At 36.2% G+C, this 23645-nt stretch overlaps 4 protein-coding genes across 4 annotated transcripts; 2 read left to right on the top strand and 2 right to left on the bottom strand.

The window, feature by feature from the left end:
• The first annotated feature begins 1528 nt into the window (after positions 1-1528).
• Positions 1529-4970, top strand: LOC120307004 (olfactory receptor 1052-like). The gene is made up of 2 exons (XM_039341142.1): positions 1529-1804; positions 2734-4970. Exon 2 carries the CDS (start codon positions 2833-2835, stop codon positions 3760-3762), a length of 930 nt encoding a protein of 309 aa, XP_039197076.1. The 5' UTR covers positions 1529-1804; positions 2734-2832; the 3' UTR covers positions 3763-4970.
• Positions 4971-7387: 2417 nt separating this feature from the next.
• On the top strand, positions 7388-8326 carry LOC120307099 (olfactory receptor 1052-like). Its single transcript, XM_039341385.1, has one exon. It carries the CDS (start codon positions 7388-7390, stop codon positions 8324-8326), a length of 939 nt encoding a protein of 312 aa, XP_039197319.1.
• Positions 8327-15761: 7435 nt separating this feature from the next.
• On the bottom strand, positions 15762-17609 carry LOC120307100 (olfactory receptor 1020-like). Its single transcript, XM_039341386.1, has 2 exons — positions 17497-17609; positions 15762-16900 (listed from the first exon to the last, which is right to left on the bottom strand). The coding sequence occupies exon 2, from the start codon at positions 16731-16733 to the stop codon at positions 15762-15764; it is 972 nt and encodes a 323-aa protein (XP_039197320.1). The 5' UTR covers positions 16734-16900; positions 17497-17609.
• Positions 17610-20068: 2459 nt separating this feature from the next.
• On the bottom strand, positions 20069-22700 carry LOC120306916 (olfactory receptor 1020-like). Its single transcript, XM_039340960.1, has 3 exons — positions 22443-22700; positions 22246-22291; positions 20069-21140 (listed from the first exon to the last, which is right to left on the bottom strand). Exon 3 carries the CDS (start codon positions 21039-21041, stop codon positions 20103-20105), a length of 939 nt encoding a protein of 312 aa, XP_039196894.1. The 5' UTR covers positions 21042-21140; positions 22246-22291; positions 22443-22700; the 3' UTR covers positions 20069-20102.
• Positions 22701-23645: the final 945 nt, after the last annotated feature.

Genomic DNA, 23645 nt, shown 5'->3' on the forward strand with positions numbered 1-23645 from the left:
TATTAAACAACAACCTACAAAGATGTACATCACCAGAAAAGACCATTGAAAGTGTCAGACAGCTTTTACAACCAACACCTAAGAAAAGAAGCATGTTGTCAATGCCTTCAGAAAGGGAGGCAGAATCAGGGCTAGCTAAGCAAATCTCAAGGAGATGCTGTTCCAAAGGGACATCAGAAGATATGGTTCCAGAGAATACCAGGTCACATTGCCTAAGCATAACCCCCTTCAGAAATCGCTAGATGTGGAAGATCCCACAATCCACAGGCACTTGGCCTTACAATGGTCTAGTTTGAACCTCGTTTCTCTTACCTGCAGCCTCTAGACACCAAGACAAAGCTTTCATAATAACACTTAGTGGGCCTGGGTTGAGATGTAGAATTGAGTATCATCAGCATCCTGATGATATCTTACTCCTTGCCAATGCATGACTTCACCCAGTGCTCTCATGTAGATGTCAATCAGAAGTGGGAAAGAACTGAACCTTGAATCACATTACAATGTGATGACCTGTCTCTTTCTCTCCCTCCTCACCCCCAATCATGACTGAAGTGGTGTGGAGGAAGAAGGAATACTACTGCATCACTCCATATCCAACATTGACATCTCTGAGTTGTCATGAGTTACCATGGTTGATAGTACTGAAGGTTGACAAGAGATCAAGGAGGGTGAGGAAGGGTACACCACCTTCATCATGGTCCCACCACAAGTTATCAACAAGCATGACTAATGCTGTTTCTAACTGTGCCCAGGTGTGAAATCTAATTGAAAGGGATCCTGATACTCTGCTTCATCCAGGACCCTTTGGAGCTGCTAGGAACTATCCAACATAGTTAAATCCAATGATGCCTTCTTGAAGAGAGTAAAGACCACTGTCTCCTTAAATGTAGATGTACCTAGTCTCTCTGCAAAGGAGGAATTCACCACCGCTTGGGCTCAGACACATGAGACCTCTGGGGAGGCCTTCACCAACCAGGAGGGACAAGGATCTAACATAAGTGAGCGCACACACAGCTTCAAGGATCCCATCCACTTTCTCACACCAACAAGGTCATATAATCATTTAATAGTCTTTAAAATCGCTTCATTGCTTCGCAAGTTTGTTTAGGTTTTTAATATTTTCTTTGAATGATTCTCTTACTATTTTGAACACAGTTTTGTTAATCTTTTTTCTATTTAAATACTAAAACCCATATTTTTGAAAGACACTCTTTGTCTACATGAGGAAGATCACTATGTGGAAAAAAGTATGAAAAAATATTAGTAGTAATTGGACAGAATATGCTCTATTTAATATTGCATTTTCCACTGGTAAATATTTCAAATAATTGCAATTCGGTTTACTGAATCTTGTGTAATTAAGACAAGTCAGTAGATGGAGCAGTTTGAAGTACTTCAGGGAGACATTCCCAAACCAATGTTTTTCTCAGTAGAGTTCTTTTCTCCATCATTCCAAAGAGGATTGAAGGAAATATTATTGTCTGCAGAATTGTATAAAGCTGTTGAGTTGCTGAAGATTGAAGAAAAATATCTGAATTTCTTCAAAGCAGCAAAAGGATTTTTAGTACAAGTTCTAAAAACCTGTAATCAGAAGCTTGAAAAAAATAGATATTATAAAATGTGAAAGATGCTGTTGAGTTGGAAGAAAACAAGTGAGTCTGATAATCAAAAAGGCAACCATATAACCATACTGTATTTTACTGCTTATGTGAGTTTGCTTTAGGAGTTCATGGGATGACAAGTTATTGTTATTTCAAAGAGCATTGACTGAATTGTCAGAGAAAGGCAAGATTAATCTTGCATGGTAAGTGTACAAACTGATTTCCCAGCTTTAAAAAAAATAACTATCCTATATCAGGAAATTTAAAAGTTCAATGAAGAATAAATCTATAGAAAATAAGGTATTTTGAGATGGAACAAAATCAATGTTTTCTTTATAAAGCAGAATAGGTTTTGTTGTAAAATATGAGGTTTTAGTAATGTAGATCCAGCAATGAACCAACAGAACAATCAATATGCAACAGCTTCTAAAGATAGCCTTTGAAAGGAAATGCAAATCATATTTGCTCTGATACTTCTTTGAGGTCTTCCAAGTTTTAAAGAAGAGTTGCTCTCCTCAAAGGTTTCAGTAGCACTCTCGTGGATGTTAATTTCCATTAATAGTCCTGTGGAGAAATTTATTCATGGGCTGGAACTACTTTAATCAAATGTAGTAAGTTATACCATTGCATCCGAATAACTCTCGCTATTTCATTGCATAACACCTAATTCTCAAAGTATGACAATGTAATTTTAATTTGAAAGAAGTGAAGGTTCTCAGTCATCCAGGTAAAGTTATCTGAAAGTGCATTTTGCTGATCATCCAAGCAGCTTCTTCAGTTGGAGCAAGTTAGTTAGGCAGAAAATCCTCGGAATGAAGCAACTCCTCCCGCACAAACCTCAGGGTTCCCCCTCCCCCCAAAGGGCCTGGCAATATGTTAGTGAAGATTCTCAGTCACCCAAGTGACATATTGCTACATTCCAATGACTCTCTGCCTAACTAATTTGCTCTGACTGATGAAACTGCTTGGATGAGCAGCAAAATATCTCAAACCAACAGAAAATAAGTCCTAGTGCCATGACTCAAAATTCAGATACCTATGCGGACTGAATATTGCTTCTTCTAAACTGAATATTATTTTATTACTGACCTTTTTATTACTGACCTCTTCCGACTTTTGTTTCTTTTTCTAGGAAGTTAAAGATTGACTCTGATCACAGACCAGATTACAAATATTTGAAAAACAAAGGAAAATTAACTGAAGTATTGTTCAGCAGTGTCATTGTGATTACATGGGAAACAGCACACCGGTGACAGAATTCATACTGATGGGGTTAACAGAAGACTCACAATTGCAGCTGATCCTCTTTGGGACATTTTCGGCTGTTTATGCCATCACCCTGGTAGGAAATCTAAGCATGATTATCTTAATCAGGATCAGCCCTTCTCTCCATACACCAATGTACTTTTTTCTTACTGGCTTATCTTTCTTGGATATTTGTTACACCTCATCTGTCACCCCCAAGTTTCTATCCAATCTTTTAAAAGAAAAGAAGTCCATTTCCTATGGAGGTTGTCTCGCTCAGCTTTACTTTTATGCTCTATTTGCCACCACAGAGAGCTACCTCCTAGCTGTGATGGCCTATGATCGCTACGTGGCAATCTGCAGTCCTCTACTCTACTTGATGATAATGTCCCAAAGAAAGTGTGTTCAGCTGATAACAATTTCCTGCATTGCTGGAAGCATTAATTCTTTCATTCACACAATGGCTGCATCTAGACTGTCCTTCTGTGGTCCAAATATCATTAAGACCTTTTATTGTGAGGGTCCTCCCCTTTATGCCCTTTCCTGCTCAGATACCAGTCTCAATTATCTGTTGATATTTATATTTGTTGGTTTCAATTTATTAACAACAAGCCTGACTGTTCTTACCTCCTACACTTACATCCTAGTCACCGTTTTAAAGCTCCATTCTGCCGCAAGCCGTAGGAAAGCTTTCTCCACTTGTACCTCTCACCTCATGGTCATCACCATTTTCTATGGATGTCTTAGTTTTATGTACACTCGACCAAGCTCTAGGCAGAATGATCACCTAGACCAAATGGCCTCAGTGTTCTATGTAGTGGTGACCCCCATGCTCAACCCATTTATCTATAGCATGAGGAACCAGGAGGTAAGAGGTGCCTTCAGAAATATCCTAGGAAAACAATTTCATGTTTAACAGACATGATATTTTAAGAACCATTTATCTTTACCAAAATTCAGGTTTAGACAAGAGCTGCTTTAGTAGAAAATGTTTCTTATGATTGTGCATCATTAAATATGAAACCACTATGCTATAGAATTTTCTTAGTAACTATACATTTACTTTTGAGTTCAAAAAATGAAATTTGATCTTTAAAGAAGAGTTGTCCCATTTTTTTTATAGCTGTCATGCCGTAATGATTGCCATCAATTAAAAGGCTCTGCTTTAAGCTATTTACAAACCAATAGGCAGAGGACATATGGGAGGAAAAAGAACAGAAAGAATACATTCTACAGAGTTAGAACCAAGCCAGCAATTTTTTTGAGGGGGGGGGAGTCTGGTGGTTAATCCAGGCTGATCTTTTTGGAGTATAATTACAAGAACAATGAGACATTTACATTTTAATTTCCTCGTTTTAGAACCATAAGAAGACTGTTTAACCAATAAGGAGTTATCAAGAATAAGAGCAAAGGATGTTTACTGATTTACATATGCATGTATTTCATCCCCAATGTAAGATCAGCAAGGCAAAATTTTAAAATTTCCAGAGTCCAATAAACCCAAGGAAGATATTCTTTTACCTGCTGCTCTTGTTTTATTTTTGTGAATACTATCCTTAATAAATGTAATTAATGTTTTTTAAAAGTTGAGACCAATGATTTTATAGTATAGGAAAATTCAGTTCTCTCTTCCAAATTTCTTTTTTTTTTTAATTGTGGATAAAATAGAATTGTTCAGTCACTGAAAAACTGTTATCTGGGGCATTCAAATCTATAAAAGTTTCTAAGGCAGTTAATATATTTAGTCCAAAGAACAGTATAGTAACAAATGTTAATATCTTGGTGATAGCCTCAGTCTGACTGGAAGAATGACCAGGTTTTCCTAACATATTTATGATAGAGAGTGGGATGAACTGCAATTTTAAGTGATTAAGATTCGGTATGCTGGCAGAAGAAAGTGTAATCATATGAAGGATGGCTTAGAATCCCCATCTCCTCCAATATACTTCCCCATTCTGCTTTTTAATTGCCCATTACTTTTTCCTTGGGTTTTCTTTGTTTTTTTTGTTTGTTTTCAACAATTATTCAACTCTTCCAGGAATCTAAATGAAAAATGGAGTTTATCATTTATGTTAATGGTTTCACCCAGGGGTTGTTGTTGTTGTTGTTAATTGCGAAGTCGTGTCCGACCCATCGCGACCCCATGGACAATGTTCCTCCAGGTCTTCCTGTCCTCTACCATCTTCTGGAGTCCATTTAAGTTCACACCTACTGCTTCAGTGACTCCATCCAGCCATCTCATTCTCTGTCGTCCCCTTCTTCTATTGCCCTCAATCTTTCCCAGCATTAGGCCCTTCTCCAGTGAGTCCTTCCTTCTTTTGTGACTCAAGGACTTCAGGGAGTTGAAGTCCACAAATCATAAAAGAGCCAAGGTTGCCTACCCCTGGTTTCACCAACAGACTACTCTTGGGATATTTTTTCCATACCTTTGAAACATAATGTTGCAACATTTGAAAGACAAGATGAAAGTTCATCTACTACTGAATGTTTGAACTAAAATGACTAAGAGACTGCTTGATGTCAACTTTGCAGTAACAACTACTTCTCATTCTGTTGAAAAATAGACTGCTCTTTGTCTTCGTGTAGTCCCCAAACCACAGACTTTTCAAAATATAGATGAAAATGGCACAAGGAACTTTATGTAATTTAAATAGCAGTGTATCATGGGAAACAATTTAAGTACCCACAAAGATGAAATCAGATGTTTACCAAAACTTGGGTTTTATGTTGAATGTTTATGAATATTTAATAGGTATTTAAAATAGGTGTTCTCAATAATAGATTATTATCCTAGAGATAAAGAAGAAATCATAAAAGATGTATATAATGGCTTTGCTATAATCATTTGGTTTCCAAGAAGAATGAAATAAATAGATGACAGGCAAAGCAAAAAGCTGATGAGAAAAAAATAATTATACTTATTTATAGATATTTCCTTGGTAATATTGCAAAATAACTCTTCCAGTGTGAAAATAATATTATAAATGCATGTATTAAAAGCATTATATGGTCACCCATCTCATACCAAACTCTGGGCAGCTCCCAATCAAGAATTAAAACAATGTAATAATAAAATAACATAAAAATCACATTAAAACTATTAAAACCTTAAACATTAGAAACAAAAATCTGAGACAAAGTTAAAAATTCTGACAGGTGGTCACCTCATTGTTATCTCAACACATGGGGGGGGGGGGAAATCAGGTCTTCAGTGCTTTCAGAAGGCTGGGGGGAACAGTGTGGTATAGGGCAAGGGCTGCCACAGAAAGGCACTCTTCTGAGCTCCCTTAAGGTGGCAATGTTTAAGAAAAGGGATGAGGAACTATGTAAGTTGGAAGGACAGCTAGATGTCCTCAAGGAAAGGAGGCCCCATAGATAACTTGGCCTTATGCCATATATTCAGTTTTGCTTAGATTTCACTCCATTGGGACTGGATGAGCTGGGGGGGGGGGGAAGAATACTGAAAGTTGGAGTTTGTCAGTTTAAATTTATTGCTGCAAGAATATTTTGGGCATTTCTGGGGTATTCATGGGTTCATAAGGCATGAAGACACAATCAGCAGGGAATTTCAGAACTAAGTGGGACAAACAGCCTGTCAGTTCAAGGTGACATTTTGCAGAGAAATCTGTGCTTTGAAATGGACAGTAAGTGCTTTGTTCTGTCATATCGTCAAAACATTATAATTTAGCTTTGTTGCACTTCCCTTGGCAATTATTAGAATAAATGTTATGTACAGTATTGTGCCTGGGATCTGAACTACTTAGGGAATACCAAGGATTTCTTCTGTAGAATTAAGTCCTCCTGCATAGTCCCAAAGGGGGAAAATTGCTTACCATATTAATAAGAACATATAATATTAGCTGAAGTTGAAATATATCTGAATTGCTTCCTGATGCTCAAAGAATGTGGCAGTTGGTTTCACATGGAAGTTATTCATCCACCCCCAAAAGTAAACTGCAGGAAGAATATGCTTTAAAACTGTGGAAGATGTAGATGAGCTTAGTATACCGTAGTTTGGTAAGTAAATTCTGTATTTATGCATATTATTCTAATAATAGCTGTGGACAAACAATTATGCCAGATCTTGTGTTCTGCAATAAATGGGATGCTGTTTTCTTTGGGTCCCTTAATTTAGATCACATGGATTCATCCCTTTCACTGCCTACCATGTAGTACTTTATATCTTGCTGTGTCTTCCACTAATAATAATGAAGGAATGATAATAGATTGGAAGAATATTGATATTTCATGATATGAGTTAAGACTTCCCTCTGGGTCCCTTAATTTGGATCATTTTGTTGTTTGTATGTATATTGAGAGTTTATGCACCGGAGACAAATTCCTTGTGTGTCCAATCACACTTAGCCAATAAAGAATATTCCAATTCCAATAATCCAATATTCAGACACAGGACCATGGCATTGTGTACGTAGGATTCAGTGCTTTTTTTTAAGTGTTGTCACTTGATGTGTACTCAAAATGTTTAAGACAACATGTAATATTAATTATTGCATTCTTTCAATTTCCACAGTGTTATTGTGATGGGGAACAACACACGGGTGACAGAATTCATACTCACTGGGTTGACTGATGATCCACAGTTGCAGCTCATCCTCTTTGTGATATTTTTTGCCATTTATGCCATCACCCTGGTGGGAAATATGGGCATGATTGTTTTAATCTGGACTAGTCCTCCACTCCACACACCAATGTACTTTTTCCTCATTAACCTATCATTCTTGGATATCTGCTATTCATCATCTGTCACCCCAAAGTTCCTATCCAATCTTTTAAAAGAGAATAAAGTTATTTCTTTTGCAGGTTGCTTTATTCAGCTTTACTTTTATGGTCTATTTGGCACCACGGAATGCTACCTCCTAGCAGTGATGGCCTATGATCGCTATGTAGCCATCTGCAATCTTCTATTCTACTTCATCAACATGTCCCTCAAAAAACGTGTCCAACTTACAGCCTTTTCTTATATTGCTGGGATTATCAATGCTTTAGTACACACAACTGCTGCATCCTTATTACCCTATTGTGGCTCAAACATCATTAAGAATTTTTATTGTGAAGTTCGCTCTATATTAGAATTTGCCTGTTCAAACATTAGCCTTAATGAACTATTGATGTTTATACTTGTTGGGTTCAATGTAATAACAACTATCCTGACCATTCTTACCTCTTACACTTACATCCTATTCATCATTTTAAAGGACCGCTCTGCCAAGAGTCATCGGAAAGCCCTCTCCACTTGTACATCTCATCTCATGGTCATCACCATTTTCTATGGATGTCTTAGCTTTATGTATGCACGACCAAGCTCTAGACAGTCTCACCATATAGACCAAATAGCTTCCTTATTTTATGTAGTGGTGACCCCCATGCTAAACCCCTTGATTTACAGCCTGAGGAACCAGGAGGTCCGAACTGCCATCAGAAAAGCCCTGCAAAGAAAAGCTGTGTCCCTTTATTTTTAAATGAGATTATTAACAAAGAACATTTACATGAAATATTGTTGTCTTTCAAGAACTACATACAGGAAAAGAATACATTTATATAGGTGTATATTTTCTTATAATACAATAGTCTGCATGTCTACTGAGAAAAAACTTCCATGAGTTCATTTTGACTTATTCTCGGTTATGTGCATATAGAATTCTAACTTGAATTCATTCCAGTTGGAAATATTTACACATTAAAATTATATTGACAAGTTAGTTTTCAAAAGCAATGCATATGAATTAATTAACTATTTTCTGTTTATTACTTCTTTTCTATTATATGTCCATAGTTTTATTTCTTCAAGTTTAGGTAGCAGAGAGCTATAATTTTACCTTATGGTTCCATAAGTTTCAAAATTATGTGTTCTTTTTTTTGTTAGTATCATTACCAAATGCTGCGACAATGGATTTAAAGGATGTGATGTGCCATCTAGGATATTCCATAGCTTGCTATATTCTTCATAATAAAAATATAATTAATTCCAGAGAGCTATCTGAAAAACAGTCCTTTGGTACCACATTTCATTGTCTCAATAAATTATATTAAGCCAATAATTTTAATAACATAGAAGATTCAGGTAAAGTCGTCCACCATCATCTGTGATATAGAAATTGTTTGTTTGCTCTGATTTTTTTTCTGAGATGCTTTTCACCTTCCTAGACTAATTTCTATTTGAGATTTCCTAGTATTCTCCCATTCAAATATCATCATTATCCTTTATATTATTACAAATTAAAAAGTCCATCAAAATATTACCCAACATCTCTTTCTCTTTAAGATTAAAATAATTACTCCTTACTTGTTTAGGAACAGTATTTACAATATTTCTAGCAATCAGTTTAATATGTTTCCATTTAAAGGATGAAATGGAATTAAAATAAGAAATATTTCCCTTCTTCATTCATTGTTCTGTCTCCAACATTTTAGCTGAAAATCTTGCAATTATTTCAGGATAGCCTGATCCAATAGCTTACAAAAGCTAGATAAACTGGTTTCTACAATAGCAGGATTCCTTGCCATTTTTCTCACAGAGCTTTCTGAAGTTGCTGGAAAAGTAATTGTGGGGGAGGTGAGAAGCAAGCTCAGGTGAAAAAAAATGGTCTCCTGGATATCAGAGTTCTTTGTCACATACTGGGGAAGATGATCTAAAGCAGGGCTATTAAACTGCTGGCCCGCGGGCCGGTTGCATCATACAGAGGCTGTGCCCACCCCAGCTCTGGCAATGCGAAAAAAGTTGCGATACGTTGCGACACATCACATGACATGGTGAGTTTGACACCCGTGATTTAAAGGATTGCCTTATCAGAATGTTATATTTGGCAATAAATAGAAAATATTCCAAAGATGGTTTTTCAGGTGGCAACTGGACTTTCTTGTTTTTCTTTGAAGACATTTCGCTTCTCACCCAAGAAGCTTCTTCAGCTCTGACTAGATGGTGGGGAATGGAAGGATTTATATTCCTTGCAGACAGATGGTCATTTGCAATTCTTTTAGAGAGTTGTTGGGATCATCTGGAGGATTATCTGTGTCCTCAAGGTCACCTGACTAGTGCAAATGTGTGTGAACCTTTTGGCTGCAGGATGTTTTGCCCTGTTCCTGTAGTCTACAATGTTTTCTGAAAATCTGTTCATATTCCTGCACCATTACCTCCAGATGACCCCAACAACCCTCTAAGAGAGTGCAAATGACTAGCTGTCTACAAGGAATATAAACCCTTCCATTCCCTACCATCCAGTCAGAGCTGAAGAATTTTCTTGGGTGAGAAGCAAAACATCTTCAAAGAAAAACAGGAAAGTCCAGTTGCCTCCTGAAAAAGCACCTTTGGGACAACCATGACCTGGATGACTGAGAATATCCACAGACAAATAGAAGATATATTTATGTAAAATGATTCAGATATGACATCATTTTAACTGTTGCTGTTCATAATATCTGGATAAAAATGTTACTGATGAGCAAACTAAAACAAAATTGCGTTTCACAGACCCAAAGCAACACAATTGTAGCACCAGTTGGACAACATCCTTGAACCGGAAACAGCAGCCTGTGGCAGGTTAGAATAGCTGTATCTTTCTTCGAATTGTCTCTTGTTGTCTATGCTATCCCCAAGATTGAGGACATAACAACAGTGTAGAAATATGCCAGGAAATTTAGTTGTTTATATCTCCTTTCCGTGATTTATGAAACATTTTATAATAAAAGTATGGTTATTAAAAAGGGTAAGATAATTAATAAAATAAAGAATGTTCCTTGCATAATGTGATACCAAGTAACATTACCTTAACTAAAGACATGGCTCAAATGATCATTTTTATTATATTTACAGCATATAATGTGAAGAGCTAACGTTCTTGAGAACTCTGAGAAATAACATTGGGAAAGATGGAAAGGAAGAAAAGTAAATCGATGGACACAATTACAATGGTGATGACTGGATCATTGGGGACAAATCAACCCAGAGAAGTTCTTTCTTTGTGGCTGAAAAGGTCGGTGCTGATTTGATGGCACATAATCAAAAAAACAGAATGTTGCAGGGTGCCTTTGGCCTCATGATTATGTTAATGGTATGTCCAGTCCCTACTCCTCTTCCATCAAAATGCCATTGCCCATCTAGTTGACATGGACTTTCATCCTCTTCAATAATTCTGTCTTTGAAATGTTGCAACATTTTGCCAGATGGTCATTTTAAAAGTATTGAAAAATATCCCAACAACAGTCTACTGGTGAAATCTTTCACATGAAAGATAAGCTCCATTTTTTTCATGACTCCTAGCCTAAATAGAGTACTGGAATACCCATCACCATGACCATCAGTCATTGACCATTCAATTCCACCTCCTTGAGTACAGGTTCTTCACAGAGCTGTGTCCTGAGTCTGCTACTGTTCACCTTGATGACCCACAACTGCTGTGTCAAATCTGCTATGAATCATATTTTGAAGTATGCAGATGACACGGCAGTGGTGGGTCTTATCTGGAATGACAATGAAGATGCTTATAGGGAAGAGGTGAAGGCTCTGGTGGACTGGTGCAATAAAAATAACCTGGTTCTAAATGTTGATAAAACAAAGGAGATCATTGTAGATTTCAGAAACAGCTGGCATAGTCATACTCCACTCAGTATCAAGGATGCGGTTGTAGAGGTGGTCAACAGTGTTAAGTATTTGGGGGTGCAGATAATTAACAATCTGAATTGGTCTCTCCACACATCATCCTTAGTGAAGGATGCAAACCAGCATCTGCATTCCTGTGTCGCATGAGGAGACCACATCTTTCTCCTTCTGTCCTGGCCACTTTTTATAGAGGCACAATTGAAAGCATTTTAACAAACTGAATCACTGTCTGGTTTGGTGGCATCAGTTTCTCAGATGGAAGGTCCATACAGAGAATGGTAAGGACAGCCGAGAAGATCATAGGAAGCTCACTTCCTGGTATTCAGAATGCTACTTATAACCGCTACATGCTTAGAGCTCGAAGCATTGTTAGAGACTCCACACACCCACTTCACGGTCTGTTTCTGTTGCTCCCCTCTGAGAGGAAGTTTCGAAGTATTTCTAGCAGGACTACCCAATTCTGCAATAGCTTTGTTCCCTATGCCATGTATTTGGTAAACTCGCAAAGTTTGTTTCTCTCAGCATGCACATGTATACTTAACCCGAACTAGACTGTTGTTTCTCTATGTCATATAATATATGTGGGTATATACATAATTCTATATTTATTTATTTATTTTTGTCATATTTATGTAGTGCAGGGTTTCCCAACTTTGGCAAATTTAAGACCTGTGGAATTCAGCATGGCTGGCTGTGGAATTCTAGGAGTCCACAAGTCTTAAAGTTGCCAAGCTTGGGAAACCCTGATGTAGTGTATATCGGAGGTGGTGACCCTCTGAGAGCTGTATGCAATAAAATTTCATTTTAATGTATGCCAATTAGTGTACATTCAAAGTGAGAATAAAGTTATTATTCGATTTGATTCTTAAGGAGGAAATAGCCTTTGTTGTTGTCAATGGACCATAAAAAAATAACTCTGAGTAAGACAGCTAACAAAACAAATTATTTATTCTTTCAAATGACCATTTGAAAACACTACTGTGTCAGCAGAGTAATTGTTGTCCAAATAAACAAGGAAAAAGTATACTGATGTGCTATGAGGAAGGTGAGACAGAATGCAGAATCAGGTCCAGAAAGATATTCTTGGATATAAAGTATTTTTGCAAGGTTTTTAAATTCCATGCCAGTATTGAGGGTTTTTTGGAATCAAATTGATTAATGCAATAAACAAGCAAAAAAGTATTTGAATTGCAGTTATAGTTACTATATACTTTATAATAATTAACAATGACAAATTAATTACTTCCATATCTTTTAAAACACAGTACCTTTCCAGCAGATAGCTGAGTTAATTGACCCATAAATTCTTCAGTTAATCCAAACAAGGCTTTTATATATTTTACTAATAAAATATTATATGGAATTATATGGCACTCCATGATATACTCTCCCATTTCCCTGTAACATCTGTATTTTATTTTATTTTATTTTATTTTATTTGAAAACACTAGAGAGATGAGATGGTGTTGTGAAAATACCCTCTGAATACTAGGATGTTGCTATCCTATGCAATGGTTTCATACTTGAAGAAATTCAATAGAAAATGATATAATAATTATAATAATTTATATGCTCCCAACTCCCAGTGACTCTAAATTCTGATGCATTCTTGCAATAGTGTAGATTCTGATCTCCTAACTGTTGATAGCACACAATACAATCTGAAACAGCAACACTATTCTGCTCAGTTCTGACATTGTCTTGTTCATTTCATTCTTTTCTTTAATTGACCATTACCATTTAAAACTTCTGTGTACCTAAAAATAAAATTGTGTAAAATGCAAGAAAGCTTTATCACATCTCTCCCTATAGACTATACATCTTGTAGTGCATGATTTTTTCAGAATGACACAAAACATCATTAATTTTCTTCTCTGCTGTTTTTAAATGTAATAGACCCTGTACTTGAAGAATGTAAGGTATGCCATATACCAGTGGTTCTCAACCTTTCTAATGCTGCGACCCCATAATACAGTTCCCCATGTTGTGGTGACCCCCAACCACTTATACATCACCGGGTGCCAGGGACGTGGCCAAAGAAAAGGGGGGGGAAATGGCGGACAGCCTTGTTTGGCGACCCCCATGAAATGGTCGTTCGACCCCAAATGGGGTCCTGACCCACAGGTTGAGAACCACTGCCATATACCATTGTTGTGAATACAGACACTTCTGGAATTACATTAAAGTTACTATTCATCAATGCAGCTAAATGATTTATCCCTAGCAATAGACAATGAAAAAGCAGAATATAGCGGAATAAGAGACAAATGCTTTGGGGGAGGCTGGGGCTCTAAGCCATGGGTGTCAAACTCACCACGTCACATGATATGTCGTGATGTATCATGACTTTTTTTGCATTGCCGGAGCTGGAGTGAGCACTGCCTCCATATGATGTAACCAGCCCGCGGGCTGCATCTAAGCCATCCTTTGTATGATCCAAGATGATTCAGAAGATACAATTTCTTCTGCCAGCATATCTAACCATGATCAGAAATGAACTGCAGTCCAACTCACTCTCCATCATAAATACCTTAACAAAATCATTCTTCCAATCAGACAGAGCCAGTCACTGAGCTATTAACATTTGTCACTACCAAAAAAGATTACAAGTACTGTTACTTTTTTCTGTATTTCTTGCTCCCAGAAATGTTAAAGGACTCAGATTACAGAGGAAGAGGAATTCACCTTGTTTTGCCCTGAGTTGTTTCTATAAAACTGCACTATGATAAGAATTCTAATTTTAATTGGTCGCTAAAATAATCACGCTTACTTAGGTCACAGTTAATCATAAACTTCAGCTGAGGTTTGAAACCTGACCAGTTTATCAGACTCATTGGGAAGCAGGAATCTTTCCAAAGCAGACTGAATCAGAATGCAATAAAACTTAAAAATAGACATAACAATAAATCTTGTTCCTATTTATTTAACAGTAATTTTGTTTAATCTCCTAATGAAGGTCTGTTCCTGCAAATTTTATTCAGTTAGATGAATGGTATAAAATGTTTTTTATAGAATGGAATACCATCAAAATGGTATGGCATTTTCTTCACCTTTGGTGAGAGAGAATGAGATTTGGGATTTAGGTCTTAGTCAAATTAAAGAAGGGGTCTTCAAGTGAGTAAGAAGTTATGTAGGGATGTCCTGCAAATTATTGAACTGGGATCTGAACTGAAATTGTGAATCTGCAAGTAATGAATATATGGCTATTTTGTGTTGGGACTGATTCATTTCATGATCTAAAAACAGGAATGGATTTCCCAGAATCTTTGTTAAATAAAGATAAAAACATTGTAATTGCAACCTTGGTACAAAAATTGCTGAAAGCATTACTGTCAGTAATTAGTCCTATAAATGCTGACTTTGTGGAACTTTTGGAAATATCAAATAATTGGTAAGTAGGCTAAACAGTACATTCTGAAAAATATGTAGTGGCTTCATTAGATATAGGAAAAAACTTTCTGAACAGTATGTTAATTTTCTGGAAGGTCTTATAAAATGACTTTCCATCACACTTGCAAGATATTTGAAAGATATAAAAAACTATAACTAAATAGCAATATATACAATTATAATATTTGTTACATTCATGCTGTTTAATTTAATATTAACTGCCTTGGAAACTTCAATGGATCTGAATGCCCCAGATGAAGATATTTTTAGAGATTAAACTAACAATACTACTAATCCTCAAGGAGAAAAGTAAATACCGACGATATAACAGAAATTTGGAACAGAGAACTGGATTTTCCTGTATTATAAAATCATTGATTGAAATTTTTAAGAAATGTTAAATGTATTTAAAACAAGATCAACATATTAAAAAACTTTTTTAAATTTATTGGACTCTGGATATTTTTGGTTGTTGTTTTTTCATTGGAGATGTAATACATGCAAAGGTACATATGCTTTGCTCACATTCTTGATAATCCCTTATTGGTTAAACAATCTTATTAAGGTTCTTGGAAGGTAGTTAAAATGTCAATAGGTCATTGTTTTTGTAATTATATTTCAAGAAGGTCAGCCTGGATTAAGCCAAATATAAATGCTTGCTTCATTCTACCTCTGAAGAATTGATGTCTCTGTTCTGCTTCCTCCCTTATGTGTTCTGCCCTTTGGTTTGTAAACATCTAGCTATCCAAAAAAAAATCAGGATAATTCTTCTTTAGAGTTCAAATTTCACTTTTTAAAACTCAGAGGTAAATATATATAGTTAGTACTGGAGCCCAAAGAAATGTATATAGCGTAATGACTTTTATTCAATAACACAGTGATATAAATCATTTGCTACTAGAACAAATTTATCTAAACTTAAATTTTGGTAACAACAATAATCGTATCTGTTGAGCACGAACTTTCTGTTGTAGGATATTTCTGAAAGCACCCCTTACCTCCTGGTTCCTCATGCTGTAGATTAATGGGTTGAGCATGGGGGTCACCACTACATAGAACACTGAAGCCATTTGGTCTAGGTTATAATTTGGTCTAGAGCTTGGCCGTGCATACATAAAGCTAAGACATCCATAGAAAATGGTGATGACTATGAGGTGAGAGGTACAAGTGGAGAAGGCTTTCCTACGGCTTGCGGCAGAGTTGATCTTTAAAATGGTAATCAGGATATATGTGTAGGAGGTGAGAACAGTCAGGCTTGTTGTTATTAAATTGAAGCCAACAAATACAAATACCAGAAGATAATTAAGAGTGATATCTGAGCAGGAAAGAGAAAAAAGGGGTGGACCCTCACAATAAAAACTCTTAATGATGTTTGGACCACAGAAGGACAGTCTAGTTGCAGTCATTGTGTGCACAGAAGCATTAATGATCCCAGCAATGTAGGAAATTGCTATCAGCTGAACACACTTTCTTTGGGACATTATCATCAAGTAGAGTAGTGGATTGCAGATTGCCACATAGCGATCATAGGCCATCACTGCTAGGAGGTAGCACTCTGTGGTTCCAAATGTGGCATAAAAGTAAAGCTGAGTAAAGCAGCCTCCATAAGAAATACTTTTTTTCTCTTTTAAAAGATTGGATAGAAAGTTTGGGGTGACAGATGAGGTGTAACAAATATCCAGAAAAGATAAACTGGTAAGGAAAACATACATTGGTGTGTGGAGAGAAGGACTGATCCTGATCAAGATAATCATGCTTAGATTTCCCACCAGGGTGAAGGCATAAACAGCAGAAAATGTCCCAAAGAGGATCAGCTGCAATTGTGAGTCCCCTGTTAACCCCATCAGTATGAATTCTGTCACTGGTGTGCTGTTTCCCATGTAATCGCAATATCTATCTACATAAAAGGGCAGATTGGATATAAACAACTACTTGTGATTAAAGCAATTTCTGCCCATGAATAAATTTCTCCACCAGACTATTAAAGACAATTAATAACCATGGGAGTGCTACTGAAATCTTCGAGCTGAGGAATTCTCTTTTAAACCTGGGAAGACATCAAAAAGGGATCAGAGCAAATACAATTTGTATTGACTTTTTTCCACAAGATATTTTCAGAAGCTGCAGCAAAGAATTAGCAAAGTAACTGAAGAAAGGCTCTTAGTGCTTTCAATGGAATATATTGGTGGATCTACATATTCTATGACTTGTAAAAGCTGATTTTTGGACTACTAGGGCTCCACATTTCTTAAGTTGATCAAATGAATTCTGAATAGCAAACCATACTGACTCTCATGTCTTCTGTGCCCAATAACTATGATAATTCGTCCCTGAACTTTTAAATTTTTAATATATAAAGGGATATTTTTTAAAAAAAGATGCAAATTTTTGAGGTTTTCTTAGATTTTCAAGCTTCCCATGCTTTCTGATGCAATATGAGCTATATAAAACATCCTATTTAAAAAATTTTAATGGCCTTGGGCAGGTTATATGCATGACATACAGGCGTGATCTGAACCTGAATATCCAGACAATTCTCTTTGAAGTAATAACAATTTATCATCCCATGAACTCCTAAAGCAAACTCTCACAAGCAATAAAATACAACAGTTGCATAGTTGCCTTTTTGATTATCAAACTCACTTGTTTTCTTGCAGTTCAAAAACTTATTTCACATATTAAAATATCTGTGTGTTTTTCAAGGTTTGGATTGCAGATTTTTCTAAACATATTAATATCATTCTGCTGCTCTAAAAACAATTCAAATAGTTTCCTTCCATTTTCAGTAACTCCACAGTTTTATACAGTTCTGCAGACACTAATGTTTCCTTCAACTCTCTTTGGAATGATGGAGAAGAGAATTCTACTGAGAAAAATATTGGTATGGGGAACATCTCCCTGAAGTGCTACAAACTCTCAATCTACTGATTTGTGTTAATTACACAGTGAGGATTAAATAAATCATATTGCAAATGTTTGAAATATTTACAAGTGGAAAATATAGTATTCAGTAGAGATCACATTCTTTCTTTTGCTTTATTTATTAATTGTATTTTATCAAATCCTTTTCCTACACATGATGTACCTCATGTAGACAGACAACGCCTTTCAAAAATGTGGTTTTTATTATTATTTAAAATGGAAAAAATATATTAACATGTTCAAAATAGTAGTAGAATCATTCAGAGAAAATATTTAAAAACCTATACAGAGTTGGAGAACAGTAATTTTAAAGACTATTTAATGATGGTATGACCTTGTTGATGTGATTTTACTAGAAGTTGAACTCTGATAAGTGCAGATCCTGTAGAGTTGGCTAAGGCATATTTTTTGTGATTATTTTGTAAGAATCAAGAGTTTTGGCCCTGAGAAAGTGACTGGGATCTTGCAAGTTGTGGGTGTGTCCACTGAAATTTTAGATCCATGCTGTTATTAGTTGATAAAACTCTCCTAGAATTTTTCCTTGACTGTAGTTTGGTTGCACCTGCCCTTTTGGAGACTGGGGTCTTTACCATTCTCAGTAAATCAACATTAGATGCAATTGTGTTGGATAATTTCTAGCACCTGCAAGGTGCTTGGGTGAAGCAGATTATCAAAATTCCTTTCAATCAAGTTTAACACCTGGGCACTATATAGAACATCTGTAAGGACCCACCCCACTTTGCATCTTAAGAAGACAGAACTCTTGGAATAATTCTTCCAACAGGAATCCTTTATTAAGAAGAAGTGGTTGCAGGCATGCTAGACAGGACTTGGGGTCCAAGCTCTCCCATTCAAGGTTTTAAGGGGTTCCCCAGCAGTCCCACCCAATCACCCCCCCTTCCAGTGATAGTTTCAGGCATCACAATTCCACCCCCTTGCTCCTTTCTTTCGTCTGTATGGAGACTTCAGATAACTACATGAAAGGTAATTAGCTCTCTTTTGTCGAGGTAAGGTTCTTTGATGCTATTTACATTCAAAGTCTCTGTTTGATGTTGCAATAAACACATTCAGCTCCTTAGAAGTCTACTGAAGGAAGTGAGGGCCATAAAGCCCCTTTGTTCTCCCCCTTCTCTCCCTCTTATGGCAGAATCCAGAGAAGGCAGAATTGGGAGTTTCTATATTTGATAATTAAAGATGAAATATAATTGGATTCTGACAACATCATTAGTTATGCTTGTTCATAACCTGTGATGGGACTATGATGGAGGTAGTACACGTTCTTCACCCTCTGTGATCTCTTGTCAAACTTGAATTCCACCAACATGGTAAGTCATGGCAGCTCAAGGATGTCAGTGATGAATATTGGTGTTGCAATGGTCCTCATGGCCTTTTCAGTCAAGAATGAGAATGAGAGAAAGGGAGAGAGAAAGACAGATCTAAGGGACTTATTTTGTGAGGTGCCTCAGAATTCAGTTCTTTCCCACTCCTGATCGACATCCACTTAAACCAGTGCATGAGGTCATGTATTGGCACGGGAAAAGATATCATCAGGATGCTGATGATACTCAATTTTATATTTCAACCTTTGACCTCCAAGTGAGGTTGTCAGAGTTGATATTACCTGGAATCATTTCTTCACAGTTCCTACTCCCATCCTTTCTAACATAATCTCCCTTTTTTTATTGAAGATGCATGCTCCCTGAGTTGTGCACTCATTTGAGTGAATGTATAAATTAAATAAGTAAAATTTTAAATCTGTAACTGAAACATCACTGTAACACTATGTGGGAATGTCAACGGAATATGGAGAGGAGGAGAGAGATGCTGCCTAAAGAATGATCAGATAAGAGAGGACATAGCCCTCAGATGGGGAAAGAAAGAAACTCAGAAAGGAAACCTGCTAATAGGGTATTAAAAAGACAATGGGAAATCTGTACTGTCAGACATGCAAGATTCTGGTAATGTAGCCTTACAATGATGTCAGATTAGCTCCTCTGGTCGTGCTTCCAGTCTGCTCTACTTGGGAACTCTGACATCAATTTTGCAAATCATATACTCTCTTTCAAAAAAAGGAATTTCAGGTATAGTATCTGATCTGCTATCCTCCGAGTATCTGGAAGCAGCATTGTTGAAACATCAGGATGAAGAAGATATACACATGACCAATTTGCAGGCAGCCATGATAAAATTAATAAAACTGAGACAGAATTTTACTCAAAAAATAAACATAAACGTTTTTTTAATGAGACACAATTTGCTTCTAGAACAAATTTTATATAAAGCTAAAGTTTGGTAACACACACATACACACACACACACACACACTATCACATATTTTGAATATGAAATTTTCCTCTTAGGATATTTCTGAAAGCACCTCTTACCTCCTGGTTCCTCATGCTGTAAATTAATGGGTTGAGCATGGGGGTCACCATTACATAGAACACTGAGGCTATTTGGTCTAGGTTATAATTTGGTCTAGAGCTTGGCCGTGCATACATAAAGCTAAAACATCCATAGAAAATTATGATGACCATGAGATGAGAGGTACAAGTGGAGAAGGCTTTCCTACGGCTCATGGCAGAGTGCATCTTTAAAATAGTAACCAAGATATAAGTGTAGGAGGTGAGAATAGTCAGATTTGTTGTTATTAAATTGAAGCCAATAAATACAAACATCAGCAAGTAATTAAGACTGATATCTGAGCAGGAAAGAGCCACAAGAGGAGGACCCTCACAATAAAAACTGTTAATGACGTTTGGGCCACAAAAGGATAGTCTAGTTGCAGCCATTGTATGAATGAAAGCATTAATGATTCCAGCAATGCAGGAAATTGTTACCAGCTGAACACACTTTCTTTGGGACATTATCATCAAGTAGAGTAGTGGATTGCAGATTGCCACATAGCGATCATAGGCCATCACTGCTAGCAGGTAGCACTCTGTGGTTCCAAATGTGCCATAAAAGTAAAGCTGAGTAAAGCAGCCTCCATAAGAAATACTTTTTTTCTCTTTTAAAAGATTGGATAGAAAGTTTGGGGTGACAGATGAGGTGTAACAAATATCCAGAAAAGATAAACTGGTAAGGAAAAAGTACATTGGTGTGTTGAGAGAAGGACTGATCCTGATCAAGATAATTATGCTTAGGTTTCCTACCAGGGTGATGGCATAAACAGCTGAAAATATCCCAAAGAGGATCAGCTGCAACTGTGAGTCCTCTGTTAACCCCATCAGTATGAATTCTGTCACCGGTGTGCTGTTTCCCATGTAATCACAATGACACTGCTGAACAATACTTCAGTTAATTTTCCATTGTTTTTCAAATATTTGTAATGTAGTCTGCGATCAGAATCAATTTTTAACTTTCTAGCAAAAGAATGAGAAATTGGAAATATTTTAATAAAGAGCTCAAGTAGTAAAATAATGTTCAGTTCATAGTGAGCAATATCCAAGATGCTTAAATAATATTTTCTTCTTAATTACAACTAGGTTATCATACTTTAAATATTAGTTCAAAGTATAAACTAATATTACTGACTGGCTCATGGTAGATTCAGCCTTCCATTCTTTCTAAGTTGGTAAAATTAGGACCCAGATTGTTGGGGGGCAATATGGTCATCCTATAAACCGCTTAGAGAGGGCTGTAAAGCACTATGTAGCAGTATATAAGTCTAAGTGCTATTGCTATTGCTAGTTTCTATGCAATGAAATAGTGTGTATTTTCTATGAGTTTGTGGAGTTCACAAGGCATCTTAATAAGGATCAGGGAAAGGTAATCATCTGTGAAGGACACATTGAATATAATCTACTATTTGTTTTCAAAATAGTTCAAACCCATGAATGAATTTCTCCACTGGACAATTAAAGACAATTAATAATCACAAGCATGCTACTGAAATCTTCAAGCTGAGGAACTCTCATCTACATGCTCTATTCTTGTAGAAGCTGATCTTTGGACTACAAGGACTCCTCATTTCTTGAGGTGATTCAATGAATTTTGAATAGCAAAGCCACACTGACTCACCACTGTCAATCATATAGTTATGTACCTTTCACATTGTCCATTAACATAATCAGCTGCACAGAGAAGCTGTTTTTCATTCCATAAAATATTTGTTTTGTTCTGTTGGGTATATTCTAAAAACTGTTTCTATAAAAAAAATTGGTTGAAGATTTACTTGTAAATAAATATAGTTCCCTTTTCAAGATCATTTTTGTAATGGCATTTTTGTTTGTTAGTCTTACTTGCTTTTTTATACCACTCATTACTAAAATCTCGTATTTTAAAATAAAACTTTTATATTTTATAAACTTAACACTTTTTTGTTTTATCTCAAAATACCTTATATTCTATACCCAATGAGTAGATTTATTTCTCACTGAATTTTTAAATGACCTAATATATTATGGGTGGTTTTTTTAAAAAACTGCAGGTCTTCAGATGGCTTGGGGAATCCATTTGTATGCTTACCATGCAAGCTTCAGCTGGCCCTTCTCTGACCATGCTGTCCATGCACCTTGAAATAATAACAACAAAACTTATATTGCTTTATAAACAAAACATTTATTTTGTTCCATCTCAAAATACCTTATCACTGAACTTTTAAATTTCCTGATACATTAGGATGGGTATTTTTTTAAAACTGAGGAATCAGTTTGTACACTTACCATGCAAGAATAATCTTGTCTTTCTCTGACAGTTCAGTCAATGCTCTTTGAAGTAACAGTAACTTGTCATCCCATGAACTCCTAAAGCAAACTTGCATAAGCAATAAAATACAGTAGTTATATAGTTGCCTTTTTGATTATCAGACTCGCTTGTTTTCTTCCAGCTCAACAGCATCTTTCACATTTTACAATATCTATTTTTTTTTCAAGCTTCTGATTGCAAAATTTTGAAACTTGTACTAACATCCTTTTGCTGCTTTGAAGAAGTTCAGATATTTTTCTTCAATCTTCAGCAACTCATCAGCTTTATACAATTCTGCAGACAATAATATTTCCTTCAAATCTCTTTGGAATGATGGAGAAAAGAACTCTACTGAGAAAAACATTGGTTTGGGAATGTCTCCCTGAAGTGCTTCAAACTGCTCCATCTACTGATTTCTGTTGATTATACAATGAAGATTCAGTAAACCAATCACAATTGCTTGAAATATTTACCAATGGAAAATGCAGTATTCAGTAAAGATCACATTCTATCCTCTTCGTTATATATTAATAATATTTTATCATAGATTTTTTTCCACACAATAATTTACTTCATGTAGACCTAGAATGCCTTTCAAAAATGTGGCTTTTATTATTACTAAAATAGAAAAATATATTAACAAAGCTGTTCAAAATGGTAATAGAATCATTCTTCTTCTTCTTGTGCCATATCCGTTATCGGACATTGGTGACCACGTTGCAATCCTGTTTTTATCAGCAACCGCACGAAAAAGTGCTGTTGAGTTTTGTCCAAACCAGTCCCTTAGATTTTGAAGCCATGATGTTCTTCTTCTGCCTGGACCTTGTTTGCCTTCAATGGAGGCAAACCCTGGAGGATTAAATAGAGTATGCCGTATTTTTCTGGGTATCGCATCACATGTCCGAAATATTCTAATTTTCATTTTTTAATTGTTTTGATGATTTCCCTTGGCTTTCCCAGGCGGCTTATCACCTCCTCATTTCTGATCTTGTCAACCCAGCTTTTACATAACAGCCACCTGTAAATCCACATTTCAAATGCTTCTAGTGTCTTCAGGTGGCCTTCTGTCAGAGACCAATTCTCTACTCCATAGAGCAGGACAGAAAAAATATAGCATCTGACAAGCCTGATTTTCAGTCTTAGGCTTATGTCGTGACTGCAGAAGACCTTTTTCATTTAGA

Source organism: Crotalus tigris, unplaced genomic scaffold, assembly GCF_016545835.1.
Source record: "Crotalus tigris isolate CLP2741 ecotype Arizona unplaced genomic scaffold, ASM1654583v1 scf7180000017764.6130737, whole genome shotgun sequence".
NCBI classification, from domain to species: Eukaryota; Metazoa; Chordata; class Lepidosauria; order Squamata; family Viperidae; genus Crotalus; species Crotalus tigris.

What these genes read in the sequence shown, in the direction of transcription:
- LOC120307004 (XM_039341142.1), top strand. Translation starts at nt 2,833, where the DNA reads ATGGGAAACAGCACACCGGTGACAGAATTCATACTGATGGGGTTAACA.
- LOC120307099 (XM_039341385.1), top strand. Translation starts at nt 7,388, where the DNA reads ATGGGGAACAACACACGGGTGACAGAATTCATACTCACTGGGTTGACT.
- LOC120307100 (XM_039341386.1), bottom strand. Translation starts at nt 16,733, where the DNA reads ATGGGAAACAGCACACCAGTGACAGAATTCATACTGATGGGGTTAACA.
- LOC120306916 (XM_039340960.1), bottom strand. Translation starts at nt 21,041, where the DNA reads ATGGGAAACAGCACACCGGTGACAGAATTCATACTGATGGGGTTAACA.